This window comes from Cyprinus carpio, chromosome B6 (genome assembly GCF_018340385.1).
Source record: "Cyprinus carpio isolate SPL01 chromosome B6, ASM1834038v1, whole genome shotgun sequence".
In the NCBI taxonomy this organism is placed as follows: Eukaryota; Metazoa; Chordata; class Actinopteri; order Cypriniformes; family Cyprinidae; genus Cyprinus; species Cyprinus carpio.
The window spans coordinates 26,076,307-26,097,021 of NC_056602.1; the positions used below are offsets into that span (position 1 = coordinate 26,076,307).

A 20,715-nucleotide genomic window follows, 5' to 3' on the forward strand; every position below is an offset into this window, starting at 1 on the left:
CGGAGGTCACTTTGTTCATCAGTCTGAAAAGGGCTTCCCACACAGCTTCATGTGCCCACTCACAGCACAAACATCCAGACTCACAAAGTCCATGGAAGTCAGTGTCTTTTAGTGTCGCCATAAAATCAACAGTTCATTTCACATATACATAAGTTTCGAAATCACACACAAAGTATTTTTTCATTTGTTTAATTTTCAATGGTTCAACATTAGAAGTAAAGATTTTTAGAATGCATTGCTCTTGAAAAGTGCCATTTCTAACTGAATAAATATTTTAGAGCTTATCATAAGTAGAACAAAATTACATTAAATTATACTCAGTATCTTAAAAGGATTTTTTTTAAAGGGTTAGTCCACCACAAAGTGAAATTTTTGTCATTAATCACTTACCCCCATGTCGTTCCAAACCTGTTAAAGCTTTGTTCGTCTTCGGAACACAATTTAAGATATTTAACCGGGAGGCTTGAGACTGTCTCATAGACTGCCAAATAAATAACAGTGTCAAGGTCCAGGAAAGTATGAAAAGCATCGTCAGAATAGTCCATCTGCCATCAGTGATTCAACCGTAACGTTATGAAGAGAATACTTTTTGTACATGAAGAAAACGAAAATAACGACTTTTTTTTTAACAATTCCTCTCCTCTGTGTCTCTCCAAATCAGCATAATGCTGAGCAATACGCAGATGGAGTACGCTCCATCGTGTTTGCTTTCAAGCGTAAATAAAAAACGTATCCTTGTGGCGCGGCTGATACAGAAGAGCGTACGCCGCCTGTGTACTGCTCAGAATTTCCAAAATGGCGCTACGCTAATTTGCAGAGACACAGAGGAGAGGAATTGTTGAATAAAGTTATTTTTGTTTTCTTCGTGTACAAAAAGTATTCTCATCGCTTCATAACGTTACAGTTGAATCACTGATGGCAGATGGAGTATTCTGATGATGCTTTTCATTCTTTCCTGGCCCTTGACACTGTTTTTTATTTGGCAGTCTATGGGACAGTCTCAAGCCTACCGGTTTTCAACCAAAATATCTTAAATTGTGTTCCAAAGAAGAACAAAGCTTTTACGGGTTTGGAACGACATGGGGGTAAGTGATTAATGATAAAATTTCCATTTTGGGATGGAGTATCTCTTTAACTAGTACAGATGTCCTTAAGCTGTAGTAAATACTTGCTACCATCTAGTGGTGAAACTTTAGTAGTGATTTGTAATATATGTTATGTGATACAAGTGTATTACAAAAATTACAGTATATACTGTATAATGCCTATTTTTTACATCATTTGAATATTGTTGTATTTATTATGTATGCCATATTTTCATATATTTCATATTTTAACCTATTAAAAAAAGCAATGAAGCAATATTAAAGAAAATATTTGAAGAACTCTAGACTTAAAAAAATAATTCAATACATCAACAGCTTGTAGTTTAACCCACACACAATCCACATTGTTATCATGTGACCCTTTTATGGATGGAAAAGTTTGAACAATGAACACATTTTATAAACTCACCTTAGTGGCTTTGACCAACATTCTTAAAACTGCACAGAACAAGTAGTAGTCATAGATAGACAAATGAATGCACAGTATTGTTTTCAGGCTCCATTTTATTTTTATTTTTATTTTTTAAAGTATTTGACTGCAACAACCCATTTAGAAAACTATACAAATTTTTGTGTCAAAAAAAGTACAAATTATTTTTACAAACACGTTTGATCAGAGCTGCCAGGGTTCAAAACTTACATGCAATACAGCAGAAATAGTTTTTAGATTTAAAAAAAAATAAAAAGAAGGTTGCATCATTATCTTGAATAGTTTTCTTGAAGGAACAAAATATGCATTTGATTTGAATTTACATCTTACAAAAAATTTGAAACAAATGTAGTTATTTTAGTCACTGCATCAAAAGGTCCTCGAGGCCATATATTTGACCCATGTCAGTTAAAACAATGTTGAATAAGCTTATGTAGGATTAATCATTCATTCAAATAACGTCATGATAGATCATCATTATGTCTGATGCAATGTTGCTGGCTTCATCACGGCGTGCAAAGGCCCTCTTGTGGTCAGTTTTGTAAGTGCAGCCTGACCTCACTGAGCTCGGCTTTAGGTTAGTAACAGCAGCATGAAACAAGGACGTCTTAAACTTTTAAGAGCCCTAATTCTAGACACTCAAGTCTGGTTTGCTGGTATAACCAAAGGATTCACTAAAACTGTATGCTTTACTTGGGAAGGCAATGTACGGGAGACAAGAAGCTGTAATGCTAAAATGATCTTTCAGATTTTTTAGGTCCACTATGATTTATACATTAATTGAAGACAGTATAAGGGTTAGTACCACCATTGATACAACAGCAGCATTTGCTTGGCAAAGATAACTTATGTGTTTTCCTTACATGAAGGAAATATTAGATCTGAAAACACTGAGCATACAAATGTTAATTTGGCACAACAGAACATGATTGCTGTGAGAACATGAGTAGTGTTTAGCGTGAGCTAAAATAATGGAAAAATAAATCCCTGAAGTGTTAAAGCACCCTGTGTCCGAAGACTCAGATTAATGTTCAGAGGCGGGTTAGTTAGCCATTAACAACAAAAAACTGTGTCTGTGCACTTGCAGTGGGATGTCGGAACGGTCATGAACTGTTCAACAACTGATTCCTTTGTGTCAGTTGGAGCAGAACCACGAAGCATTTTCTGACATGTATGTGGATTCTGGAAGTACCAGATAGCTATATATCAAAGAGCTCTTTTCACCCCTTTAAAAATCTATTTCTTTTCATGCTTCCAATGTACAGTTGGTCAGTTGAATATTCAATAAGTTCGCTGTGCAATTCTCTTCATTTTTTACTTCGTTTTCGGGCGATATCACACACAATGGCCAAAGCTCCGCCTTTCAGGAACCGCACAAAGTTCTCACCCACCAGCGGACCCATGGCATACATCCCTGGCTCCTTCACGCACTCATACGTGTATGGATCCACGTCTAGCGGGTTCCGCCGACAACTGACTGGCTCTTCCGAGTCCAACGCCAGCGGACCCCCATGTTCTGGGAGGAATGACAGGTTGGGATGGGCACCAATCAAAACGAGCGCCATTGAAACTTGCAGCACTGTCTGTATCCCTCCCTCATTCTCAAGCACACATTTGCCATCAGGTCTGAAGGCAGCTACATGGTGCTTTGGGAAACTTAGGTAACCAGGATAACAGTTGCCATCAGCAGGTGAAGAAAGAGGCTGGTTGGACAGATTGACCATCGCCTCGCCCACTTTGTACTGCTGTTGGCTCATCATTTGATGCACTTTGTGGTACTCGGGGTAGAGGAGCTTGGGCAGCTGGTTGAAGATGAGTGCCGGATCGCTCACAGGTCGTCTAAAGGCGTGATATACAGGAGTGTTCAAGTGGTGAGCTGCGAGAACGGCATCTGCCGCCGTCAACCCGGCACCAACCACAAGAACCGGCTCTGAAGTGCTGTCCAAGCGGCCTGACGAAATGGCAGCCTCCAGCTCCCAGAAGCTGTGGCACACAAAGGGAAGGTTTTCACCTTCCACGCCAAGACGGGCAGGGATGTCGTGGGTTCCTGTGGCAAGCACCACGTTCTCGGCATAGACCGAGAAAGGGACTCCAATTTCTTCACCACTGCTTGCTCTTTTCTGGAGGCCTTGGATCTTCCAAACGGAGCGGCCAGATTCAAGGGAAACCCGAGACACTGAGGTTACAGTGGTGCCGCAAGCAAAGCTCTTCTCCAGACCCATTTTAGTCACATAGTGCTGGTAGTATGATGCAATCTCAGCTGGTGTGGCCCGGTCATTACGTAAATTTCTGCACACACAAACCAGTATGTTAGATGATCTGTTTTGATCATTTGTAACATCAGAAAATGTTCTACACATTATGCCTTATTCTCAAAAAAAGCACAGTTTAAAAAAACGTATTATTTTAAAAAAATCATATTACACAGTAGTCAACATTATTTTCTGCACTAATTTGAACCTTCATTTCTTTATACCTTCGCTTCTCTCTCATCCACTCCTTCAGCTTCAAACCAGGAAGTTCCATCCAGTTAGCCAAGCTGAGTGTCAGCATTGAGCCTTCCATCGCCTGCAGGCATTAAGCATAATAACAACAACTTGACATCTTGGAATGAAGCAGGCAGAGCACAAGAATATCATCTGATCAAACTGGTACAAAACCTCAACTGAAGACACTGTTGCAGTTGTTTTCAGGCATGCAACTATTAATCACATGAGTTCTTTCCTATCATTACCTTTTTCCCCACAGGGCTATACTTGTGAATTAGGGTGTACCTCACATTTCAAGTCATATTTCACATCACTGTAATATATATAAACATTTTACTTCTGCATTCTACTCATTGTTCTTTATCACATGACAGTATTAGGAATACAACTTTGGAAAATGTTTCTTTAGATTTTGGAGTGAAACATGACTTGTATTTGTGACAAAAGAGAACAATATGACTTTGGAGGAATTAGATCAGAAGCCAGAAATATTTTAGGTGTGGTTACTTACATGCCAGGCCCCTCCAGGTGGTCCCTTCCCCAGCACAAGGTGAGGTGTGGCCCTTTCCGGCTCATGTCTCCATATCAGCGGGGAGGCGCAATCCACCCCAAAGTCACCATCTGGAATAAGGAGGGCGTCGAAGAGCACAGCCACAGGGTTTGATGAACGGCCCTCTACACCCTCACACAGGTACTCCAGATCCTACATGCACATAAGACAAAGCTGTTTTTTTTCTGTATTTGAACATGAGAATGTGTGTCATTGACAACATGCACTAGTCCTTGTACTAGTCTATATAGGCTTTCGGTAGAAAACGATACAGTTAATCACCACTTGTTATGTAAAGAGGTGTGGTAAATGTATATAGAGGGATTATGTGTGTGCATTACCTGGTCAAACAAAGACAGATGAGGATTCTCTTTCAGCTTGTTATGCAAAATTGGGTTGGGATGGAAGCCATCGGGGGAAAGGTAAGGTGTGTATCCCGACAGCAAATAAGAGAGACAAATCCCTGATGGTCCATTACCTGAAACACAGCCATGCATGTGAATACTGGAAATGCTCTATACAGATCAGCGACTGCAACAGAGTTCTCACTGTTTTTAAGATGATATAATCTCACATTTAAACATGGTAAATGTAACTGAGGTGGAAGGATTTTCAAAGTAGACAAAATATTGAATAAACAAAAATGCAAGGGATTCTGGATGTGCAGAACATGTGTGAATAACATGCCTTCCAATTCTGTGCAAGGCTGCTGAGCTTTCTGTAGAGTTCTGCACGCACAGATTCCATTTGAGCCTGGTCATTAGTTAATTCTGGACCTTGGCTGTAATGCATTTCAAATTGCTCAGAGAAGTACAGTTTAGAACAAACATGACAACAAGAGAGAAACAACAGAACAAAGCTAGAATGGTTTTGCATGCATTATGCATGTAAATGTGCATTAACAATTGCGAGTGCTCATGGACAACAAATATATTATGACAACTCTTACCAACAATGACAACAGGCAGGATATCATCAGAAAATGTGTCTTTGTTGTACAGCTCCATAGTGGCTCACCTGTTACATGCAAAAAGAGAACAAAAGCTATAAACACAACCATAAACTCCACTCCCAAGATACACAATACCAGATCACTCCATCCAAATTCCACTTTCTTAGTCAGGACCAGTAATGGTGACTAATATTGTCCTCTTGTATTAGATAACCCTATATAATCTGCATTACAGTAAGGCAAACTATAGGTTTCAGCCGGCACTTCTTATGAATCAACCGATACATTGTTACATAACAGAAAGTCAACGTAACTATGAGTGCGCAGAATTTCTTAAAGTGACAGCGCCCGTTTAAAGCGGTTTGCTCCAGGGTCAAAATCGCCGAGTCATTCTGAATTGCGAACGCACGGCGTGCCAGGTGTCTAGTACACTTATTAATATACAAATACATTTAAATATGAAGCTCTGTTGGTGATTTCACTTAAATATATACACGTGTAATGCACGTAGCTGAGATTACAGACTTTTTACATTTTCTTGAATGGAGTCCAGGAGGCGTGTGTGCCCAAAGGAGTACGTGCGAGACGTTTTTTGTGTGTTTTAGACAGTTTATAAGGATGCAGTTTAAAAAAAAAAATGTCCAACTCATAAAAATGGTAAACGGATACAAATCATTCAAGTTCCACGTTTAGAAACCATACGTGCGTAGTTTTAAAGTCTGACTACGCCGTTACCAACATGTGAACTAGAAAGCTAAAATTGTGGGACTGCTCATTTAAAACACCCGAGACGTTTTTCTCACTGCCTCGCTAAACTGTGAATAATTTTTGATTGACAAGTAGGTCGCCGCGCGTGCACAGGTCAGCTCTATAGTCCATTCAAGGAACTAAATCGCACGCTTTCACGTGTGCCTATATTTAAAGAGACAGTTCACGCAAAAGGTCATATATTCTCACGCTCATGTAACGTACTTTAAAATGTGATGAAACCAAAAGTCTTACTTTACTTTCTTAATGTGGGCAAAAATGCTTTGGAAGTGAATGGCGACTGAAGCCGCAAGTCCCTAACATTCTGTAAATTACATTTCTTTCATTTTTCTTTCACTTTTTATATACGCACATACGTGATAATGCATTTAATACCGGAGGTATTTGCACGCCACAGAACTTTCCAGAGCAGTCGACATGCGTTTCCCCGTGACTGATTCATCGTTAGATCAGATACCCCAGACTGCAGGGTTACTGGATTACATTTAATTTACGAAGATTACACGAAAGCCGGTGTTCCGGTAACTGTCTGCTGCGTAACCCAGAGGCTTGTATATCAGTCCTGTCACCGTCCAGACATGCCCACGAGACAATTTCCATATCCGACGGACACATTACAACGCAACACCAAATGAAGGAAACAAAAACAAAGATGAGTTAAAATGATCCAAGAGATGAGATGAGTGCAAGATGTGAAGCAATTCATCAAACCACGATTGAAAATGATGTCAAATATTCTAATGTAATTTATATTGTCGTGATGAGCGTAGAAGAAGCATGTACCTGTAATGCAAATTTCCGAGATCTGAATAACTTGAAGCTGATGTAAGGCAGCAATTCTTGAATGTACAAGCAGAGCGGCTGCGTTGATATTTTAAATGGAAAGGTAAAATACCCACGCAGCTTTCTCCCGTTGTGCTTCTGTGCTGGCTGTAATGAGAGATGCCGCTGCACCGTTACAGCATAAGAAGACACTCTCGTGCGCTGATGGCTTTTATAATTCTTCTTCAGCGTCCGCCCATAAGAGCCAATCAGCGAGCAAAGACTTGACGCTTAGCATTATGATTGGTTGGGTGACGGGTGACGCAAGAGCGTGTTCTAGCTTGTAGTTTTCCATTCACTGACAATGATCTTCATCCCTGATTGGTCTGAATCTAGCTCTCACTCCACACCAGCCAATCAGCAAACGCAGCGGCTTGAGCGGTGTCGCTGCCATAGAAAACAACGCAACGGCTCAAGAAAAGTAGTTAATACAGATACGTATAAATATATATCTATGTTAAAACCCATCACATCTCCATTTCAGAGAATTATTACATTTATTGGCCCCATAAACAATTATGTTAGCATTTCTTTTGTAATACAAATGTAAATTATTTACAGAAGATTCTTTATTCACAAGACAAAAAAATTGACGTTGAATGTATCTTACAGAATTGCAGCAGCAATGAGAACTGCTAAAGGTTACTGTATTTCGTTTGTATTCTTGGTTTGTGTATTTGTCTATATCTTTATTTTTTTGTATTTGATTTTTTCATAAAACATTTTTTAATCATTTTGATAGCCCTGGCTCTTTTCTCCTTAATATATTAATTTATTATTATTATTATTATTATTATTATGAATGAGTGATATGGTTACTTGGCCATGGTGACTCACAGCTAGCAGACTTTCATTTAATTTCTATGACCCCAATTTATATTCCTTTTCTGCTGAACTTTGCACATGCTTAGTGTGCTGTTGTAAAATAGAAGTAAACCCTTTACAATCCTCATATTTAAGTTACAACATAAAAACAATAATAGTAAGTGACCGGGTGACATGCTTATAGGTCAAGCGATGCAATATAACTAGTAAATAGTCTGTGTTACTTTCTTTGACCCCCACCCTGCTCGGAAGAGAAAGAAAATTTCCATTGTTGGGAACTAATTAATTAAATCCCCATTCAAGGTCTTTTCTCCTGGGTGAATTTGGGTTTCCATGAACATTTTGTTGAGTTCTGAAAGGAGACTTTTTAATAAATAGCACAAGGGAACAGTGCCTGCTTGGTGACTTCAGTGTGTTAAGTAGAACAGCGTGTCTAGAAATATGATCACACGTTCGAAAAAATGGAACCCTGTTGACTGTGGACTGGAATCATTAAATCATATTATTCATAGAGTTCAGATGAAGGACAAATAAAATAGTAATCTGTGGCAATACCATGGTATTTTGATATATAACATGGTACCACATTCATACAGGCATTTCAAAAAATACTACAGGATTACAAAGATTACCATTGCAATGGTTCTAAAATGGTATGCGTAAGAATTATCATGGAACCAAGTCTAAATATCATCACAACGTTGACTGAGGTGCTGATAAAAGTTTTGAGTTCTTGGCAATCTAAACATTTAACCAAAGAACATGCTGTCTTTAGGACATTGTGATCCTTCATTAAGATTGACCAAGCCTTATCACACCTTGAGTTAAGACATCTGTATTGGAATATATATATTTTTTTTTCTCTTTTGGAATGTATCATCATATTACATAATCTTCAATTTCGAGGGGTTGACAGGGTTACTTTTATCAGATTATCTAATCTGCATCCAAGATGTTCCTTCAGAATAGTCTACAGATTGAATAACTAAAATGTTGGTATTTTTTTGAATCATTATACATTTACATTCTGTTATTAGTGGGTTTAATACAAGCATTTTGTTGTAGACCAAATGTTTCATTTTAGTCCTTTATGCAGTAGCCTCTTGCATTCTGCTGGCTATAGTCAGAGTATGACTCAACAAGTTTCCAGTTAGACAGAACGAGGGGCCCTTTTCAAAAGGCTTCTGAAAGCATTTCTCTTTAGTCTATCCAAGAGTCAACGGCAATCACAAAGAGAACCAAGTCTGTGTTATTACAAAGCATCGCTTCATCAACTCAAGAGCGAAAGAATGGTAACATGAAAATCTGATTCAACAGGTCCCGTGCAGTTGTCATGGTAGCTCAGAAGTTATGTAAATGCTTATGCAACATTATTTAGACAATCTGCACAGAAGCCATGAGAATGAAAACCAATTGCAGTGTTAGGCAAACTTGGGTTTGTTTAAATATATTTTTTTTCTATGTTAACACTCGTTAGCATAGGTATCATGAAATTAACAGCAAACAGTAACTTTTTACCGCTTGGGTACTGTTAACTTATACATATGATTCATAGTATATTAACTTAATCTTAAAACATTTTGTATTATATTTAGAAATAAACATTGACCCAGATTAATAGATGTTGTGGAAGTACTCCTCATAGTTTTAGTTAATTTTAACTATTGTTAACTAATGTTAACATTAGCAACCTTGTTATAAAATATTACCTACCTTGGATTCCAGTGATAGAGAATGTCAATTACTAAAATGTCAAAGAAAGCTATCAAATATAAACTCAAACTATGATTTATTACTGATAATTTGACAATTTTATAGCTGAATATCAATATTATAAATGATCTAAAAACAAACATCTCAAGATAAATTTGATAAAACTTTACAACGTGTGGTTAAGTAATAATTTAATCCACTGAAAGAGGTGAAAGGACACCTAAACAATGAAAATGCAAAAATTTGAATAACACGATTTATGCAGAGTCATTCTGACTTTCGCCTGGCGTGATTGACGTATCCCAGTAATGACTTACACATAATTATAGTAATGTAATTTGTTGCAAATGCCAAGAAACAAATCTGTATCGTCTTTTTAATAACTAATATGTTTCAAAGTAGAAATGTAAATTGTGTGGGGAAAAAAAATAAATAAAAAAATTGTGTGTTAAATTGACCTATACACAAAACATGAATTTCACAAAGCAGATGGGTTGAATTTGTGTAATTAGTGGGAATAATGCTAAATCTCTTCATTTCACTTTAGACAGTTTAAAGTATTTGACAAACTAAAGCAGCTGTGGAATAAATGCTTGATTTTCAACATTTTTTTCTTTTTTTTTCTGCACTTAACATCGTTTTGGTGTCATCTGTCAGCGAGACTTACAAAGCTCTCATTGACATGAAAGTCTGTGACAACATTTTGACAGTGTTTAAAGGTATTTCATAACTACAAAATGCTTTTACAAAGCCTATAGCATCTATAGAATATATAGAACACTTCAAACTTTACTAAGTCTATTCATTAGTTCACTCATCAAGTCATGATTCACGCAATGGTATACATACTTGAACTGGGATCCACAATACTTGCTGACATGAGAGATTATACTTCTTGTTTTTACATAAAAACCCATGACAGGCTTAATTTAAACAGCACTTTTTCCTTAAAGAAAACAGATCATAAGACTGCTGTTGTACACCCAAATAACTGTGCATAATGGGTGGATCTTTTATAAGTATTGATAAAATCTCTTAAATCAAGAATCAATGTGGTTTAACAAAACAACAAAACTTAGAAATAATATTTATTCGCATTTTAATCACCACATCATTTACAAATAATTTCAAATCAGTGTTATGACATCCAAAATGACTCAAACTTTCCTTTCAGGCTGAAAGGGGAACCATGAGTAATGTGAAATGGAGGTCACGTAATGCATAATACTTCAGTGTGCACATTCTGAACCGCTGGTAGAAGGCATTCAAAATAAAAGAAAAAATTCCTGAAAACACATTTAAGTTTTTCAAATTTCATTACTTACTTAGGAAAATGATTCCCTGCAGTTCCACCTCTGATACAAGCAGGAGAGAAGCCCTTAATCGTGCCAACCACAGACATGTTCACATTTCACTGGCCATTCAGATGTTTCTAACTTGGAACCAAAAAGCACATTTATGAACTTTAGTCTGTATCAAGTTCAACCAAAGTAAAATGGAGTAGAAAAATGAATTCAAAAGAACACAATAAATAATTCCCATGAGGACTGAAAGAAAGAAAATGGTATTCGCTAGTACAACACCTGCTCAAAATGGTCAAAGTCAGTAGTCAGTAGTCAGTCAGTAGTTAGTCAAAATGCTGTGTATTATACTCCCCAAAAAGTTGTCTGAATCAGTCTTTCTGTCTTGTTGTCCAGTAACAATATCTTAGTGTCAAAACAAAATAAATTTACTTTAAAATTGCACAAGATATATTTTTATTTTATATATATATATATATATATATATATATATATATATATATATATATATATATATATATATATATATTTTTTTTTTTTTTTTTTTTTTTTTTTGCCAGTGTGGGAAGAGAAGCAAACTGAAAATGTATTCTGTGAAAACAAGTCTAATCTTAATTTTGCTTGTTTTTCCTCAATATCAGGACAAAAAAAAAAAAGAAAATAAGAAAAAAAAAAGAATGATTTAAAAAAAAAAAAAATCTTCCTGCTAACAGTTTCTTGGTTAATATACAACATGATATAAAATAAAAATACTTTAATTGTTAGTTAAACATTTAACAAATAATTTTAGTAAGTTTAGTTGTTTTAGGAAATCCATTTGTGTTAAAAATGTCAACTTAAGGTACGATAAGGTATGTCAGTGCATGTGGACATAAAATGCCAAGCATATGTTTGTAAACCTTCAGCATCTACATCTTTATGACTTTAGAGATGACTTCCACACACTAGACTTTGAAACAGCTGACCTCATAATCAAAGCAACCCGGATGTTTGCGTCTTCCGACCTGACCAAAGGGCGGATTATTAGAAAAGTCTGGAAAGGATACAGGCAATGGAAAATTCCACCATCTAAGAACTATAAGGAAGGTCTAACCACAAGAGGGAAGGGTTATACAGGTGTGAAATCGATAGGTTCACATGCCCTGGTGCTAGATCAAAGTAAATCAGGGCAGGTTAATTCCTAATCCAAAAGGAATCTTAAAACACAACAATAACCCAATTCAATACCAGGGCTAATTTAAAAATAAATAAAATTGCAGTGCAGTTTAATCCCTCATTTTGTAAGAACATAAAACAAACAAACAAAATTGTTGAACAAAAAGTATCAAATCTGAATATTTAAGCAACTCTTAATTCCTCTTGCATTATTAAGAGGTTAAAAAAAAGAACAAGAACCGAGAAAATGATCCAGAGAACATTTGAACATAACCATCTCTTCATATCAGACTCTCAGCTAAAATATCCACAAAGGCGCTGAGGAGGCTTCAGTTTTGGCCCTCTGAAGTCTCCACATTCATGTTATGCCCTCTGCTGACCATGACTTCAAACTGCAAGTCCAGCCAAACAACCTCACTTTTTGAATGGAGTTTAATAAAGAAATCAAATCTTTCCAAACAATGAAAGACAAGCAAATCAAAAGTGCAAATAAGTTTGTACCCACCTCATGGGAGCCAAAATAGTAAAGTTCTGTATCACTCAGATACCTTCATTCGGCCCCCATTATCAAAAAGTCTCGTACAAAACAGCTTTGGTCCAAGAGGTGGTGTTAACATTCAGACATGGGGTAGAATGCTCAAAGTAATGGGGAAAAAAAGCACGGAGAGGCAAACTGAGGTGAGAGAAAAAAAAAAGTAGTGTGAATGGAAATTAAAAAAGCAATGATATGGGGTGTGAGGCAGTCGGTGAGATCTCCAAGTCCTATGAAAGAAGGTTACTTTAACACTAGAGTGGCTTCAGTGCCATCTTTCTTCTTTAGATAGAGGCCGTGTGTCAGGTGATGTTCTCGACGCAGGTAGGCATAGAAATAATCTGCTACCAGGAGGATCTGTGGTGGTGTAAACACACACAACATTAGTTCATGCAACTTTACAGTGCTCACTAAATGAACTTTCGTTCTGAGGTTAAACTAACAAATACAAGACTTCTAATATCTACAAAAAGATGGCATTTGTTCCAAGATTGCGAGGTGCACGTGCCTCACGGGTAATGTGGGGTATGCCAGCTGTCTTGGTTAACCCAATACAGGACTGTTTAGCTGAAACTAATACAAGTTAATGAATAATGAAACCTTGTTCCTCCATCGATTTTTCCACTCACAATTTGTCAGCCAAGTAGTTGTAAACACTATCGTAGCCGAGCTTGTCAAACACAAAAAGCTAGGAGAGGATAACCGCTGCTATCTTTGCAGTTGACCTTTATTTTACTAGCTGTTTGTTTAGTCTAGCTGTTCAATAGCATTTCTTTCTGTCATCTTTCTTGCAACCTGTCAACAGGTTTTGTGTGCTACCTCCATGAGTGCAGGAAATACCTGGCATGACAGCTTCTGTCATGGTTTAATTAATAGAATCTAACTCTACCTTGAGGCTAAGAGCTATAAGAAACCTTTTTTGTTTATCTTTAAGACTTGTGGGAAAAAAACAGACAACGTGGCAGCTGTATTACCAATTGTGTTTAGTTGAAATGGCTTATCAAGATGGGACCCTTTACCTGTCCAAAGTTGAAGAGCAATGTGATGGCATAGTAGAAATTAGAGTTGGCACTGCCAGCGTATATCCACAGGTGCCAGAGCACAGGAAAGAGGGCGGAGCATGCCAACAGCACGCACGACACCAGAAAGATGTTCCTCAAAACTGAAATAAAAAGAGCAAACTTATTTCTACAAAAAATGCATTTCTAAAATTCAATACGTGCAGCTGATTTCAGTAAAAAGCTTGCTAGCAGATTTCAGCTTTATCCAGTTGCACAAATACAAACTCTATGCACGCTCGCACAGAATCTGCAGTGGATGCTTTAGTCTACATATTTCCACAGAATTTGAATAGCAGTCATTCACAAAGTTCTACAGAAGCCAACTCCTTGCATTTGTGTCTATTTAATATTCTGCAAACACAACAATGTATTCAGCTGCCAATACAAGTCCATTGCCACTTTTTTTATTGCATTTTACCATGTTAAATTTAGATTTTCATATGAAATCTGAAAATAGTACACACATTATTTGTAAAGGTGCTTAATATATTGAACAGCACAGAAAACACACACAAAGGAAATGAAATTATATTTTGCTCAATTGACAACTCTTCAAACATTAAAATGTTTTTGAAAGAACTCTCTTATGCTCACCAAGGCTGCATTTAACTGATCAAAATACAGTATAAGAAACTTTGTGAAATATTATTACACATTAAAATAACTTTTATCTGCTTAATATTTTTGTAGAAAGTGATACAATTTTTTTTTTAAATTGAAAGTTCAAGACAACAACATTTATTTGAAATATAAAACTGTATCAACATTAAAAAAAAATGTTCTTACTGTCACTTAATTTATTGAATGTGTCCTTACGAAATAAAAATATTAATTTCTTTAAAACAATTTCTTCCTAAACCCAAGATTTTGAATGGCAGTGTATATCAATATGTATTAATTATAAGCACTATCATAAAACTAAAGACTTACTGGAATCAAAATTGAGGTTCTGTGGCTTTTTGTTCATGTGTTTTAGCTTATGTGATGGTGATCAAATAAACTTTTAAAATTGTAAAATTCTTTTCAGAGAAAATGGAGAAAAAGAAAAAACGAACCATTTTCCTATAAAATGCTCTCTAGAATGATAATGTCACTTTACTTTTACGACCTATCACTGACTAGCAATAGCAAGTAGCAACTGGTTCATGGTTAAAAAAAGGACATGCCCTTTGATATGCCCTACTCCATTTTCCCGCTTCAGTAGCAAATCTGTCAAAATGTTAAAATGAAAACAGCTACTCACATCGGTAAAGGTGACTCCAGGCTGGCAGAAATGCCATGTAGAGGGCGACATCTCCCACAGTAGGGTACGACTTAAAGATGGAGATGATGGCAATCTGCATGAAGATGAGGAACACTGGATGCTCCCTGTTTGATTGAATCGTTTACCCATAAGAGCGCTATACATGCTAAATGAAGAACACACTGCTCATGTTCAGGTACATGCAGGACCTACTTGAGTTTGATGGAGAGTGGGATGGTGTAAAAAAAGACATTGATCTGAAAGACGCAGCTGAAGAAGAGACGGAAATGCTCAAACATCTCTGCAAAGAAGTACCAGAAGAGTCCGATGTTTGGAGTCAGGTCTGGAACAGAAAATCTGTGGAATACACACACAGTAAATATTTGAAGAAGAAATATGTATTTGCAAATAAAGCATGTGGCATGTGACTGCTTACTGACATGAATCCATAGACAGAAGGGATGAAATCCCAGGAGCCCAGGAGGAAGAAAGAGAGTCCAGTGATCACCACCAGACTGCCCACATACATGAACGCATACTGAAGAGTGAAGAACCAGAAACTACTCCTCCTCAGGTTCACTGGGATATATAACCTCTGAAAGAAAGAGACAGAGAGAGATAGAGAGATGTTTCATTTAGTCCCTCAGAGCAATGTTTCTGCATTAGTCTGAGTTCAGACTCTCACCTGCAGGAAGAACAGGAGTGCAGGAGCAAACAGGGTCAGAGGATAGATGGACTGATATGTAGCCAAGGCCAACAATATCCCACTCAACAAGGCACTACCTGAAGAAACCACAACACCACCACATACAGTAAACCACAGACAATGATTTCATACTTCATATGACTATAATAAATAATAGTCAAATATGAGCAGCTGATCATCTCTTAATAAACACTCAGATCAAAGACTGCTGATCCTAAATGTGTTTCTGATAACGTGCGCTGATCTTTGTGAGATGCTTCATAACCATTACTACAACTGATTATACATTGACTACATCATAATTTGCATATTCACTACTGTTAAAAAGTTTGGGGTCAGTAAGAATTTTTTTTTTAAGTTTCTGAAAGATCTCTTATGCATTTATTTGATTAAAATAAAGTAAAACTGCAATATTGTGGAATATTATTACAGTTTAAAATAACACTCTTTTATTTTAATATGTTTTAAAATCTAATTTATTCCTGTGATGCAAAGCTGAATCTTCAGCAGTCTTCAGGGTCACATGATCCTTCAGAAATCATTCTAATAAGCTGATTTGCTGCTGATTTGTGGAAACTGTGATCACTTTTTTTCCTTTAAGTGCACAAAGGGAACACTCACCTTTTAGTGTACAGAAAATGAAGAGAGCAATAATGGCATTGTTCAGCCCACAAGTTGACTTTGCCACACAAGACAGGATGGTGAAGGGGTTTAACAGATAACTGGAAGACAATTTACTTTTATGAAAAACTTACTTTTCTTTTTTGAAATAAAAAAAGCAATAGCATAATCTCGATTTAAAGCCTGATCAGAACTTACAACATGGCAACCTTGAGGGGGATGTAGAACATTTCCTTCGGCGAGCGGAGGAGCTCCAAACAGTCGGCGGAATACCGGTCCGATTCCAAGGCATATTTCTGTTTTCTAAACTACAAAGCACACAAAGATGAATGTTCATTTATAAAATATTTAATAATTTGCAAATATAATGAATGTATAGGCTCTAACTTATACACAGATATCAACAAAAATATAAGCTATAACTTACCACATCCTTGTTATAAGTCTGAATTGAGAGATAAAGAGCCAGCGCTGTGATTCCATCTGCTATCTGGTGACATAACCTTACATCAGTATATTTACATGTGCACAAGAAGTGAAATTTACAAAAACACAAACACACAATAATAGTTATAAACCATGATATTAATTCACAGCAACCTGGAAAATTGAATAGTAAATCAGATTTGAGATAGTTGCTATTAATCGCCATTTTTGCACGGTCTAATGGTTTAAGAAAACAAGAGAGACAATCAACAAAATAAGCACTTACAATAAAAACAATCTCTGCATAGTCGACCGTAAAATGAAAGAGGTAGATCATAAGGGGTGTCTGGAAGAAATAAAAAGAACAATTAAACACATCAGAGAATAGACTTGGGGGAAAAAAAGAAAAGAATCAAACACAAAGTCAAATAGAACTTACTTCATGAAACACATCTCCTGAGTAAGGCGAGACCCCCAGATCCAACAAGGCAAGACCCTCTACAACTGTTTAATTCAAAAATCAATCATGTTATGCATTTACAGCTAACAAACTTAAATACATTTACAGTTAAATACATAAGCCATTTTATTCAAGGCAGTGAAGTGAACACTACTGTAACTGAAACAGGTCTGTAAGTGTTTTTCTACTCAAACAACGCCCATATTTGCCAGATTGTATAAGTATAACATGGATGTTAGATGTACCATGGATTTCATGTAAAATCAAACTTAAGAACAATCTGCATTGATGCAATCCATTCAATACAAGACATACAGTAAATAGATATTAAGCTGTGTGCCACTGTGGAGTTCAAAATCTGCGTATTTCATTGATGCTGCAGATTTAAAATCAGATATATAAGTAAACAATAATGTAACAAACAATAAAGCATGAAAACATCATGTGCTGAAAAAATATTTCATGCATGTCTTCAATTGACAGCTCAGCAATGCATCCATACAAGAACATACCATACAGCATTCCCATACAGAAAAAATACATAATCATACCTCGTTTCCACGCATTCAAAGGCGACACCACCTCGACCCTCGCTGAAATTAATTCTGCCAAACTGGATCGGAATAAAACGGCTCTTATTGTAACAGCCACTATCAGCAAGAGTGTTAAAGGAGCCGCCATTTTTGTCGCGAGGAAGAAACTGTCAGGGCGATGCACTCTGGGAAACGAAGTTCACCGTCACCTTCCTGCTCAAACATTCATAAAGGAGAAAATGGGAGTTTAAGTTAGTTTAATGTTTATTTCACATACTATCTTATATTCCTTGTGTGCACCCATTTAACAGTACAGTGAGTAGGCCTAAAACATGACTGTGTGTGTGTGTCCTATTTTGGCCAATCATGTTACTCATTGCTCTTTACAGATTTCATATTTCACTATTCTTCATTATACTGTTCTCCATAGGATCCACAGTTTTAAAGCCTTTTATTGTTGTTTTGGTACTATTTTAGCAAGTAATTTGCTAAATGATTTGTAGCTTTTAATGTCCAAACAAAATGCAATGATAAAGAATTTATTAACTGATCTAAAAAGTGTTCCATCCATATTTAGGTTAAATTAAAATAACAGCTTCTCATAATGAAATTATCATAAAAAGTTTCATTTGTATGGTTTGTAAGGATGATTGTATCACATATAAAGAGCAGCGTGAACATTAATCAGAACATTTCCTTTTGTTTTCTACAGAAGGTCAAGTTCGTCGTGAGGATGAATGACTTCAGATGAACACTTTTACTAAAATGTGGTGCAGGATTCGAAACCGACCACAAGATGGCAGTGGATGAACACTCAATAGCTCCTGTTTATAAACCAATAATGGCCCAAGCTAGTTAACGAGTTTCTTGTATTGCTAAAGAACATGCCCGAACTCCCCTTAAGCTTGTAAAACTAATCTTGGTCAAATGCACTCCAGTTTATGTCCCATTACAGTCATTCTAAACCTATCAAGGACATGCTGACCCAGAAGGATCCCTATTACATAGGCCAAGAAACATTTATGGATACAATGTCACATTATGGAGAACCCGTGTCTGTATAATATGCCACATCAGCCAGTGAAGGCTAAATGGAGCTGATGGGGAGAAGATGACTAGAGCGTGTGTCAGAGGATTACTAAGTATGTGTCATAAACCAGAGAATCAGGTCATTTAAAGATGCCACTAGCTTGATGCACACAGGATCATGAGGGTCTCAGCGGGGGAAGCGGCAAAGTTCAAGGTCTGAACCAAGAGAGATGATGTTTGTCTGGGGATGTAATGAAGTCAGGGAGGAGAGCGCATTAAATCCTTCCCCCCAGACACAGTCTGCCCCTCTTTCTTGCTCTGGGTAGGGCTGGAACGGGCCGGTGAGTGGATAAAGATTATCGAGCAACCGTGTTGACCAACACTGGCTCACCCTTCTGAAGAGCGGCCAAAGCACCAGGCCACTGAGGCCAGGTAACAGCATGTGGAGAGAAGCTGAGCAGCGAATCTGTGAGATGTGGATAGAGAGGGATTAGAAAAGAGAAAGTTCAGGATGAGAAGAGTGACCTAAGAAAGAGCAAGAAATAAGGATGTGTGACTGAAATACATTTTTAATATAGCACGCTGAGCTTCATGTTCTGGTGAGATTGACTTTCTTTATATTTGGAGTCCCAGAGACCCCAATTAATCTATAAGTTTACTTTCAAAATGTTTTAATGTTTCTTTGATCTAATCAAAACCCAGCAGACAGATATCGAAGCTTTAGCCCTCTGTTGTATCATATGATAGGCATGCATTTTATCTTTATATGACTTTTACCTATAGAATATTAATACCGTTTTTGTTTGGGCTTAAGTTGGTCTTGTAATGAGCAGGCAAATTAATTAGCATTTATTCATGTTTTAACTATTGGTTTATTGTTTAGCAGTAGACCTTAATCAGGTTTGTTGCCATAAATGCACAGATCTTGTTCACAACTCACAGCTTTCAAATCTGTTTTTGTCTAGTATTTTTCAGAAATGTTTTCGTCAACTGTTGTTAAACAATAGTACAGGCCATTGAAAGTACTGTACTAATATCCCTCACAGCCTTCTTTTCATTCCTGTCATAAATTAAATATGGCAGTACCCTGACTAAAGTGTTTAGCCAAATGCAGTTTAATCACTGTTTTAAGCTCCAGGTAATGCAGTATTTCTAAAATTCTGTCAGTAGAATGTGCAATAATAATTTGTCCTCCACATTCAGATCAAAAAGCCTCTGCAAAAGTGGATGTCAACTGCAAACTCAATTCAAGTCTGGCTCCATTCATGTATAAAACGCCCACTTTTCATGATCCAGCAGCTCCTGTGGGTAAAATCTACATTTCTTCCGTTTCACTGAAAAATGCATCACATTGTGGAAATCAAATAGACTGTGATTGGACTCCATGATGACTTCTGATATATATACATACATACATACACATATTTAATTTATTGGGTTCAATGTGAGTTGTCAGTTTTTCCTGTGGTCGTATCATTCATTAAGTTACTGATAGCTTGAGTTATCAGCCAACTGTAAAATGTTTGCTGCAACTCTGAAAAGCATTCTTTGAAAGGATGAAAAGCGTTACACCAGAAGCAGAAGTCAGACAGCTATCAAAGGCTTTGCTCACCTTTCAAACCCCTGCCTGTGATGTTTTCTCTATTCTCTTGCTTTTAATTCAACAGGAGTCTCTTTCTGTTTGACTGAGGATAACTTATTCCATCCTGCCTGAAACTCTGTGTATGTCTTTCTCTCTCTGAATCTCAATTTTCTGGCTTGCTGAGAGAAGTCTTAGCATCTAATAGTTTGTGAAGATCAGCAAATAAAAACCTGGCATATGATGTGTGCTCATAAATCAAGGTGACAATGTTTTACACTCAGTCAGAGATATTTAAGTTGACTTTGAACATGGGATTTTTATTGACAGAATGAATATTATCCAGAAGAACAAGGTAATCATGCAACAATCAATTTCAGCTTTTATAATACACCTTAGTATCTCATAACAAAT

At 36.8% G+C, this 20,715-nt stretch overlaps 2 protein-coding genes across 4 annotated transcripts; both read right to left on the minus strand.

Annotated features, from left to right (window-relative positions):
* Positions 1-1,592: 1,592 nt before the first annotated feature.
* On the minus strand, positions 1,593-7,289 carry LOC109091612 (oxidative stress-induced growth inhibitor 1-like). Of its 2 annotated transcripts, none has more exons than XM_019105393.2 (6): positions 7,079-7,289; positions 5,525-5,592; positions 4,917-5,053; positions 4,537-4,728; positions 4,013-4,104; positions 1,593-3,825 (listed from the first exon to the last, which is right to left on the minus strand). In XM_019105393.2, exons 2-6 carry the CDS (start codon positions 5,580-5,582, stop codon positions 2,844-2,846), a joined length of 1,461 nt encoding a protein of 486 aa, XP_018960938.2. In that variant the 5' UTR covers positions 5,583-5,592; positions 7,079-7,289; the 3' UTR covers positions 1,593-2,843. The 2 variants fall into 2 exon arrangements, with proteins under 2 accessions (XP_018960938.2, XP_018960939.2); XM_019105394.2 differs by lacking the exon at positions 7,079-7,289 and adding an exon at positions 6,671-6,770.
* A 5,238-nt stretch (positions 7,290-12,527) lies between these two features.
* LOC109091615 (phosphatidylinositol glycan anchor biosynthesis class U protein-like) lies at positions 12,528-17,899 on the minus strand. Of its 2 annotated transcripts, XM_019105396.2 has the most exons (12): positions 17,712-17,898; positions 17,140-17,204; positions 16,987-17,046; positions 16,702-16,764; positions 16,473-16,582; positions 16,275-16,375; positions 15,633-15,730; positions 15,388-15,542; positions 15,161-15,304; positions 14,948-15,072; positions 13,663-13,805; positions 12,528-13,000 (listed from the first exon to the last, which is right to left on the minus strand). In XM_019105396.2, the coding sequence occupies exons 1-12, from the start codon at positions 17,839-17,841 to the stop codon at positions 12,887-12,889; spliced, it is 1,308 nt and encodes a 435-aa protein (XP_018960941.2). In that variant the 5' UTR covers positions 17,842-17,898; the 3' UTR covers positions 12,528-12,886. The 2 variants fall into 2 exon arrangements, with proteins under 2 accessions (XP_018960941.2, XP_042582461.1); XM_042726527.1 differs by lacking the exon at positions 16,987-17,046 and having other exon boundaries at positions 17,712-17,899.
* Between the last annotated feature and the right edge of the window lie 2,816 nt (positions 17,900-20,715).

Bases quoted from the DNA above. Each gene is read 5' to 3' on its own strand.
- LOC109091612 (XM_019105393.2), bottom strand. From the start codon at position 5,582: ATGGAGCTGTACAACAAAGACACATTTTCTGATGATATCCTGCCTGTT. The intron at 4,729-4,916 runs GTAATGCACACA...ATGTGCATGTAG, and splicing joins ATCTGTCTTTGTTTGACCAG to GATCTGGAGTACCTGTGTGA. The intron at 3,826-4,012 runs GTATAAAGAAAT...TTGTGTGTGCAG, and splicing joins TGGATGAGAGAGAAGCGAAG to AAATTTACGTAATGACCGGG.
- LOC109091615 (XM_019105396.2), bottom strand. From the start codon at position 17,841: ATGGCGGCTCCTTTAACACTCTTGCTGATAGTGGCTGTTACAATAAGA. The intron at 16,583-16,701 runs GTAAGTTATAGC...TGTGCTTTGTAG, and splicing joins AGACTTATAACAAGGATGTG to TTTAGAAAACAGAAATATGC. The intron at 15,073-15,160 runs GTAGGTCCTGCA...TCAATCAAACAG, and splicing joins CCACTCTCCATCAAACTCAA to GGAGCATCCAGTGTTCCTCA.